The 10,312-nt window shown below is 37.2% G+C and overlaps 1 protein-coding gene across 3 annotated transcripts in view; it reads left to right on the plus strand.

Annotated features, from left to right (window-relative positions):
* Positions 1–10,312, plus strand: part of ZDHHC21 (zinc finger DHHC-type containing 21) — a 66,264-nt gene that overhangs the window by 16,257 nt on the left and 39,695 nt on the right. For all 3 annotated transcript variants that reach the window (XM_019555188.1, XM_019555190.1, XM_019555189.1), the window contains exons 4-5: positions 2,506–2,617; positions 3,591–3,729. In XM_019555188.1, coding sequence (XP_019410733.1) covers positions 2,506–2,617; positions 3,591–3,729 — 251 coding nt within the window. The remainder of the gene's footprint in view (positions 1–2,505; positions 2,618–3,590; positions 3,730–10,312) is intronic.

Genomic DNA, 10,312 nt, shown 5'->3' on the forward strand with positions numbered 1-10,312 from the left:
TAGAGTCGGAAGGGACCTAGGTAGATCATCTAGTCCGACCCCCTGCCTTGGCAGGAAAGAGCACCGGGGTCAGATGACCCCGGCAAGGTGCTCATGCAAGGTGCTCATCTAACTAGCGTACTGTACGTGACACGTGACCATCTGACATAGGGACCAAGTGAGGGCGCCATTGTCAATCCGTATATTAAATATTAGTAAAGCTTAATTTCTTTCTTATGTTTTTAGATAAAAAATAAATATTTGCATGCACCCCACTTTGGAGACCACTACTCTAGATACTCACTGTCCTGGGTGTCTTGTTTTGAAGAGAAAAGCATGGGTGTTTGTCTGCTTACCAACCAGTAAGCAAGAGTTAGGCCATCTAGAATACAAGGAGACATAGAAGTTGATTTTAATTTCCTCTTGCTTTGACCTTTGGATATGTGGGTGAAATTTTGCTTGTAGTGTGTTTCCAAATACAAATGTTGTCTTCTGTGCCCCTAATAACTATGCCTTTCACTCCAGCCCAAGAAAATATGGTGATATTTCAGATTTAAAAACTTGAAAATAATCTTAAGTGCTGATGCACTTAAACAACTTATTTCAGCTTCTACACAGAGCAGCAGTATTTTTGACTTACTACCCAGGAGTCGCACGTTTTGTCTTATTGTTATATTATAAATGGAACAGTTTATAGTGCAGGAGAAGAAGGGCTTCATTCATTTCCATGCAAAAAAAGCACTGCAGATTTCTCCCCATTGTTTGTCTCTTGCTGATAGGTTTTCTTCCCTTCCTTGGTGAACTTATTAGGTTAGGGGATGGGTCAGTCCCCCAGGCTTCATTAATTTTATTGCCTCTTTGGAAGAGGGTGCAATTAGGGTCAATTGTGATAATGCTTTTGTGACTTGTCCTATTTTGTGGTCTCAGTTCTTATTTAGGTATTACTTCAGATCTGTGCTATTTTGTGGGTTGATGTGGTGAGATACGTTTTTGCATAGTATAAATTGTATTTGAAAACTAGCTTTGGGTATTTGAGCCTCTTGTTAATGGTAGCTATCTTATTAAAGAGTGACACCTTTGTGACACTGGTTTTATGGGAACAGATTGTAAATCAGTTTCCATCTGGCATTATTACTAGTTTAATGATCTCAGATATTTGGTCTTCTGTATTGCCAGTGTGCAAATGTCATTTTTCAGCAAGATGGGAAGGATGGGGGCTGCCAGCAGGAGGCTCAGAAGTGCCAATTTTAATTTAAATTTTTTTCCATACATAGTGAAAATTACTTTCCTATATAAACTTTCAGAAAATTCCCTGATTAAAACTGCAAAGCTTTTTTTGGTTTATAAAGCATATTTGACTTCCTTGAATTTAAAAAAAAATAAGGAAAACATTATGGCATTTAATTATATTTCAAGATCTGACAATCAGTGCTTTTTGGTCGTCTTCTATAGCATACATCTTTACTTAAACTAAGACAAAAGGAAGAAGAAGTAAAGTATATTTTACATGGCTAGCAGCATCATGGTGTCAGTAATATGATCTTGGCCAAGTCACTGTGGCTGTGGGTTTCACAAGTGTCTGCTGATTTTGAGTACTGGACTAGTGGCAAATAACATCTGGTTTTTGGAGATGTTGAGCATTGATAGACCACAGTGACTTCAGCTAGAATTGTAGGTGTTAATATCTCTAAAAATCCCCCTGCCAGGTGTCTCAGGCTGGGAACCCAAATTTAGTATATGCCTTTGAAACATGAGCCTTATCTTCTATGTCTTTCTGTTGTTTTGTCTAGAAAATTCCTAATTTGTGGCATGTTACAGTAGATGTTTAAAGTTTACTGTGCCTCAGATGACAGACAGGTCAGAAATGTTTGCTTTGTCTTTTGTTTAACTAGTCAGTTTTGTGTCATAGGAGATTTTCTTGGTGATTCATTTAAAGAATATCCAAGTGGAAGTAAAATGAGACTAATTGCAGAAACAGAAATGCTTACTTCCTAGTTTTTCCCTCATTCTGAGCCAGAGGTTTCATGCCGTCTTAGTGACTGAAGGGAAGTAGGATGAGTTATTTATTAAGATCTTTTATTGTGCTAACTGTATGGCTGAAAGAGATGTTGGATGTCTAATAAGAGATATCATTAAAATACATTTACTTCTTGCATATTTTGTGGTCCAATCCTACTACAAAGAGAGTAGGATAAAAAATAGGACCAGAAATAAGCCCAAAGTAGTAGGATGGGTAACAAAATTATACTAACCCTGTTATACCAGAGATAAAATATGGTAAGAGATGCTTGCTTGTTGATTTCCTAGTGCCATCCTCACTGGTACTAATAGCAGGAAAAATATTTTTTCCACAGAAAATCAAGTATATAAAGATATTATAAAAATAATAAAATGTGCCCAGAAGCTTACAAAGAACAAGTTTTTCAGCTGTTCAGTTGGTCTAATAAAAGAGATCACAGTTACTCAAATAACCTTGTTTGCATTTTAGCAACTGTTCATTTAACCTGTTTTTATTTTCCTTTCTAGAACGAGAATTTTGGGAGTTATGTAACAAATGCAATATGATGAGACCAAAACGTTCACATCACTGTAGTAGATGTGGACACTGTGTTCGGAGAATGGATCACCACTGTCCATGGTAAGGCCTCAGGATTTCTTCATGCTATCTGAGGATGCTGAAATTCTTATTTGTTGACTTCAATTTACAATTTTTTTTTATTAGGCTATCTTATCTTCAGACCTCTTATTGCAGCAGTCTTATTCTGTCAATAACATTTCCTCATAAAAGTGCTTTAGAATAAAGTTGTGTAGGTAGCCAGCTCTGAGATGTACCTATGCCTGTAAAGAAAAATACTGATAAATAAGAAGAAATTACTAAGTAAAATTGATGCTTACTCTGTTTCTCTGGTCATTGTATGCTGATACTGTATACATATGGAATGCTTATAGATTTTGTCTACAAATGTTAGAAAATGCCACAGGAAAAAATAGTTGAGCTCTATTTTCATTAAAAAGTTAAGGTTTTACTATCTAAACACTTAATTGTAGCAATAATTTGTTGTCAAATAAACTAGAACAAAGAAGTCTGTTTTAGCATTTTCCTTTTGTTGTGGTTCCTCTTTAAAATGCAAAAAGTCTGTGAATTGTCATATCTAGCCACATGTTATAAATAAATTAAGTTGTCTTGTCTTTGTTACTTGTATGGAAACCCTCATCATTTTAAAAGCCTAGATATTGCAGTTGACACATATATAAGAGGGAGGGACTTGTTTTTTTTATTTTCTGATCTTTATAATAAAGAGTAAAAAATTTTTAAAAGAAAAAAAAAAGCAGCTAGTTAAAAGCGACCGGTTAAAAGCTTAGAATCCCACATAGAGCTAGGTATGAAAACAAAAGACTGAAGAACATTGTAATAAAAATTACCATGAAGAAAACATTTGCACTTCCCCCTGTTCTCACATGTTCATGATCATACTTTGAGAGACAGAGGAACTGGAAGATCAAGGCTTCACACTCACTCACTCCACTCACTCGCTCACTATGGCTTTGTGTGTGCGCGTGTATGTATATACATATGTATGTTATACATAATAGCCTTTCTTTCTCTGCAGGATTAACAACTGTGTTGGGGAGGACAATCATTGGCTGTTTCTGCAGTTGTGTTTCTACACTCAGCTTCTTAGCTCCTATACATTGATACTTGATTTCTGCCACTACTATTACTTTCTGCCATTGAAAAAAACTAACTGGGTAAGAAACTTATTGTTAAACAGTAGGGTAAATATTCCATACTGTTATTCTAATGTAACATAGTTTGAATCCTAGTGATTAAAATCTTACGTATCTGTCTTTCTGTCTATCTATAGACCTACTCAATTTGTGATTTTGCAGAAACTGAAATCAGGCAGTGTCCATGAAATCCACAAAATAGTAATTTTTTTAAAAAAGCTTACTTGTAGTCACCTAGGGAAGGAGAGCAGCCAAGAAAACATGTCCATCTGTTGTCATCATTCCACCCTCCTCCTCCTCCCCCCCCCAACCACCCTGGTGCTGATTGATTCACAGGGCTGCCCATCACATGCCCCACCGAACAATCAGCAATGAAGGGCAGGGTTACACAATGGACAGCTGTTTTGGCCAATCAGTGGTGAAGGGTGGGGCCACACAATGAACAATCCTTAGCGAATCAGCAGTGAGGGGTGGAACCACCAGGCCTCAGCCAACCAGAGGTGTTTGTGGGGGGGAGAAAGCCCATGAAAATGGTACCCAGCCTCACAATCAGTCCGCAAAGTTGACCTCCTGCCTCCTTGATTTTGGTAGGTCCCCATATATAATCTTGATTATAGATTTTAAATGGAATTTAATATAAACTTGTATTAAAAAGTGAGTAAATAGAACTCTGGCAAGTGAGGGAATACCTGTTACATAAAGGAACACGATTTCTCTTTGATGGACGCAAGTCTTAACTTCTAATGGAATTGCTGTAAAGCAAACATGAACAAAAACAATTACATTTCTTTTAAAAGTGATTTGCAAATACTTGGGAGTTGGGAGAAAGGAGTGGAAATCTAACACTTCCAGGGTTCATTGAAATGTTTCTCCTGTCCTCACTGTCTGGGACAGTCAGCACATAAGATAATTTACCTTTTCCATTCAGACCCCATCACAAAAGGTGATTATTGTCATGTAGCCATTACAATTGGAGAAAAATGTCCCTTTTATTAAACAATATTTTATATATATTATTTAATAAATAGAACTGTTTAATAGGCAACTAGTGTGGGGGGGTTATTAAGGTGAGGAATTGCAATTTGATCCAAGCTGAGATCTTGCTGCCTGGTGCAATGGGTTTCAACAGTGAATTGGAACCTGTGTAACTGGATTTCAGGTTCTGGAGTAGAAGCATAAGGAATGCTCCATGATATTTATACTAAGTACTATTTATATTAAGTGGAATATTTTGCTGTAATTTAATTTGCTGCATCTTTTCAAAGTGTCTGAGAGACCTAACACCATCTCTTGAGAGAGATTCCATAGGGCCTTGTTTATAAAACAACGTATACAAGGCTCTCCCCAAAACCTGGAATTAATTTTGAACTTGTGCCAATAAGTGACAGATAAACACACAGTAAACAGGATAATCTAGAAAACTGATTTAAAGATTCTTGACTGTTGAATATGAATTAAGTTACCTCCTTAAAAGTGTGTGTTGGATGTCCCAAATGAAGAGAGCAGTGGTGTTTTAGCAATCGGTAATGTGTACTTAATTTTTGTGTTTTTTTTCAAGTCCTGGAGTGCTGCATCCTTTTTGCTCCATCTTGATGTGACATCCTAGCAAATCCTCTGTTGTTGATATCACACCCACCTTTCAGGAGTGCTGGAGACTGGCACTTGATAATGGGGTAAGGTAAGTCCCGTTTTTTCCCCCCTTTATTGATCATTTGTAAAGTTTATTATTTTATTTTATATCTAAAAAGGTATAAAATAAGAATATTAAACTTTCTGAAAATTTCTAGTACTGGAAAAGAATGGGACTTACTCTTATAAGCATCTGGTTTTGCTCCCATATTAAGCTACAGTGAGTGTGATGTCCCCAGTGAAGTATATGCAAGAGACCCACCTTTGAACATGCAAGAAGGGGTAAAGGATGCAAGTTTAACTTATGTAGGTATTGAAGTGCTCTTCTCAGTTCATGTGGGACATTTCAGTACCTGCTGCTAAAGCTTCTTTCTAGATTCTGCAGATCACTTTTAAAATACTCTGTATTATTTATAATACAATTATACTCTATTATTTTAATAATATACAATATTATATTATAATCCACTTGTATTCTCTCAATGGTTTTTTAATCTTTTTAAAGATTACAAATATTTTAATCTTTTTAATTTAACTTTTAAAGTTAAATTAATCAAATTGGACTTTTTGGTAATTACCATGAATCTACATATTTGTTCCCGGTTCAAATGCCCTATAAAGTCTTCGTATTTTCATGGAATTTAACTGTATACCTCCTGACCCATATTTTCTTATTCCTACAATAATACAAATGAGCAAATTATGCAAAATGGCAGATGCTTAGAGGATGCTGTCATAATTACTGGCTTTGTCTTCAGTTTATCTATAAAATGAGTTAAATGCTTGCCTCTATCTAACATGACCTATAGGGCCTGATTCTCAGCTGATATAAACTGCCAGTGTGACTCTGAAGCAGAAGTGTGATAATTCTGATCATTTACACCCACCCCTGTAAAGTACTAAAGTTCTTTGGACTCCTAGGATGAAATGTTACTCATAAGTAAAGCTGTCCGTAGGTATAGCACATTGTAGTTTTAAAAATGTTCCCTTGATCAAAAGGTAATTAGATGCATCTGCCATCTGTTTTCTTTAACAAAGGCAAATGCAATAGTAGTTGGTAAACTAACCTGCTGTTCTCATTAAAGGTATGACCGTTCGAGGTTTGCTTTTGCAAGCTTTAGACATGAAGAATTCTTATTGATTTAAGGAGTGATGTTTGTGCATTAGACTTCAGGACTGACCTACATAATACTTACCATATGAATATATTTTTTTAGGATAAAAATTTTGAACTGTGCAGGCAGGCATTTTTCTACCAACGTGTATTCTGATGGTTGTTTTAATGGCTTTGAAAATTTTCTCTATATTTAAAAAAGTGCTTTGGATGCTTCAAATAAAATATTTTCTTAAGTCTTAGGGTGTCAGCTTTGATTTTTACAGGGAAAAACAACATTGAAATATTTGAGGTGGAAAAAGGATGAAAATAATATAATTGTTGTCCAGCCCGAGACCCGATGTTGTTGGACTACCTTTTAAATATGATGTGTGTCAAAATAAAAGAGTTTTTAAACTCTGCCATCCTAAGAATTATATTATGTGCACATGGTTCCTCAGTGTGTTAGCTAAGTTAATTTCTGGTCCCTTTTCTATTAATTTCTGGTCCCTTTCCTTCTCCTCCCCATTGCAGAAATGGAGAAGTGTTTGTCTTTAATATTTATGTATCTGCTTAGGACAGGGGTGTCAAACTTATCCAGACCAATTGGCTGGACGATTGGTGTGGGGCCAGTTCGAGGCCCAGATTGGACCCACGGACCCCCTCCGTAGCCCCGAGCATACCAGATCCAGTGGCTGCTCTAGCCAGTTTAGGACCCATGCATGCTGTGTGCAGCGTGGATCCTGGAGCCAGACTGCGTGCCACATAAGGTGCCGTCCAGCCAGTGTGGCAGCCATGCTGCGTGAGCCAGCTGCCTCAGCCAGACTGTGGCTAGCCTGGCAGCTTGTTTGACTGCTGCATGCATCACCTGCTCCAGTACACATGCTGCATGTGGTGCTTACGAACACTGCATGCAGCACAAATCCCAGACCAGTTGGAGGAAATGCTGCTTGCAGCATGCATCCCAGAGTGGGAACTGTGTTGGGTAAAGTCCAGCCAGGGCAGCCACGACGTGCAGCATGGCTGCTGCTCTGGCTGAATTGTGCCACATGCAGCACATGGTCCAGCTGCTCCAGAATTCACATTGCATGTGGTGTGGGTCTCAGTCCAGCTGGAGCAGCCACCAGAGTATGCAGCAGTAGTAGGGGGAATGGGAGAGGATCCTCATGCCTGATCTGGCCCCCCAGGTCTTATGTTTGACATCCCTGGTTTAGAAGATGGTGGTGATTAGAAGCATCTCTCTGCTGTGTACAGACCTAACATACAACAATTAAAAACCCTGTTTGACATGATTTTGTAGATTGCACCTCATTTTAATATGTGGATGCATAAGTTGAGTGCAAAACCATGTAAAAGTATATTAGTGCCCTTTACATGCCTATTGCATAAGAGTACAAATTCATGTAACTGTATACTATGAAGCATTTTCCAATTTTTTGTCTATTAACCTATGAGTAGTATTGGTTATCTTCATGTTGGTTAATGGTTAAAATCACTTGAGTACATAGCAGCTTTCAAACCTTACTCTATTTTGTAATGTAATTGTGTTCTGTTTGCATATTGACTTGAGAAAGCTGTAGAGGAGAATCAATTGTCAAAGGGCTGCTATTTGAAACCTTGAAAACTGGAGCCTGTCAGGGTTGCTAATAGCACACAACTAACAACGATTGAGGTTGGTTATTCTGTACTTAATGCACATTGTTACATTAAGTTCAGGTCAGTGTATAGCCTTTTTTTAGTCCTAGAAGTGTGCACTTGCAGGGAGTACATTGTATACCTGCTTAAAAAGGGACAGCAGGCATAGCCTGCTACTAATTGTTTCAGATTTACTTTAATAAAACTAGTGTTGAGCTGCTGCCTTTTTTCAGTTTTTCAACTGCAGGATTGGGGGTTGAGATTAAAGGACAGAAAATTAAATATAATTTGTTTGGGATTTCAGCCAGCATTTTGGCTTGGAAGATGACATCAGAGTCCCATTTGGCTGATTTGATAGTGTTGCTAAGGATTTGATGTCACAGAATTGTGTGCTACAAAATCATTTGTCCAGCCCTTTTGGCACCAAAACAACAGGAACAACAAGAGGATTTGGTCATAATTAGTTAGGAATTTAGGCAAACCTCCTGCAAAATTCATTTAATCTTCTCACACAAATTAAGCTTGAAATGCCACAGCATTTCAGGGACTCCAGTGCATTTGACCATCCATGCAAGTGCTATTCTTTATGGAAATGCTGGCATTAATCAGGAGCTTGCATATTCTTAATCGGCAGTGGCTGTGTTTACCATGAAACCCAAAAACTGGGTAAATTAAAAAAAAAAGGCCATCTGGAATTAGGTTTTCTTTTTGCTCATTAAGAATACTTGTGAAAGTTTTGGCCTCATGCCTTCATCTTTGTTTTATTTTTATTCGTTAGTATACACAGTGTAGAAGCTATGAGATCAGAATAGAATTTAAATTATTTCAAATACTGGTATAAAACCACCAGTTTAGATTATGCCAATTAATCTTTTGTTAATTAATACAAAGATATGTTCACTGTGCATACCATAGTATTTCTTCCCTCTTACGTGTATTTTTATTTAAATTTTCATCTGTCCAGCGCATGACCTTCCTTTGTCTTTTAGAAGTTAAGAAAACAAAACAGACTACGTTTATGTTTCTTAAGATAGGCACTAGTCTGAAAGAAAGGAAGTGACATACTTGCATGGAAATATGAAATATGGCAGTTTCAAATTTGTCACCACCTTAGACAGTGTTTGATTACATAGTCAGTCTGTTTTGGTGTGCATTTAGTCTGTCATTTTAGCGTTGTCTAAATCAGTGGTCTCCAAAGTGGGAAGAAAATAGTAGAACTTCTATTTATATAGGTAGGGGTGTGTGATCAAAAAAGGTTGGAGACCACTGGTCTAAATGATGGATTGCAGTCATTGCTTCTGTTTGTCCAGTAGGAGGAGTACTATTACTACTAGAACTGAAGAACTACTGGATTTAGCAATGAAAATCGTGTTGACTTGCAAACAGGATGCTGGCAGGAAATGTCCTATAATTCAAGTAAGGCGGTGATTGAATTTCTTACCTAGCTCTGTTTGATTTTTTTTCTGAAAGTTACCAGTCTTGGGAGTTTCTTAGTTTCTATACAGTATATCATTCAAACTTACAGCTCCAAGGTCTTTGGGGAAATTTGCAACCTCAAATATAGCTTGTACAGAAGATTAAAAACCATCTTCCTCATTCTTGGTTTATATTTTATAGCTATTCCATAAAAACCCTTGCATTGACACTAGGAAAAAATGTACTTTTAGTGTTAAATCCTCTTCCATTTGAGGAACTGGTTTAAAGAACACCAGTCAAAAAAGTTTTGGACTAGTATATGTTGTATCTCGAGTAGGCAGGCTGCTGGTAAACCCTCTTACGCATAGATAAATCCTCTAGTAAAGTCTTTCAAACATTAATTTTGCTAAAGGAAAAGGTTTGTATCTTAAAAGGCCCTGCCTTTACTACTTTTTGTCTCTTTTCTCCTTTGTCTCTTGTAGTGTTTAGTGGTTCTAAAGAGGATTATTTTAGTGGCGTAGTAGAATCTGTCTAACATCTCAGTATACAGTATATATTTTGGGAACAGTGAAAGACATCATTCCACATAATACCTTCCTTTTTACAGTGAGCAGGAAAAGTTTAGTGAATTGCATGTATTGAACTAGAGCACAGTTTTTGGTAAAATGTAGTTGCTTGGGTTTTGTTTTCTGGTATGCAACTTAAGTTAGCATTCACTTTGCAGCAGGGGGGCACTGGACTAGGAGTCAGAAGATAGAAGTTTCATTTCTAGGTCTGGTCGACTGTTGACCTGCTGAGTGGCTTCAGACAAATTACTCTTTTGTGTCTCAG

Source organism: Crocodylus porosus, unplaced genomic scaffold, assembly GCF_001723895.1.
Source record: "Crocodylus porosus isolate Cpor-Errol unplaced genomic scaffold, CroPor_comp1, whole genome shotgun sequence".
Lineage (NCBI taxonomy): Eukaryota > Metazoa > Chordata > Crocodylia > Crocodylidae > Crocodylus > Crocodylus porosus.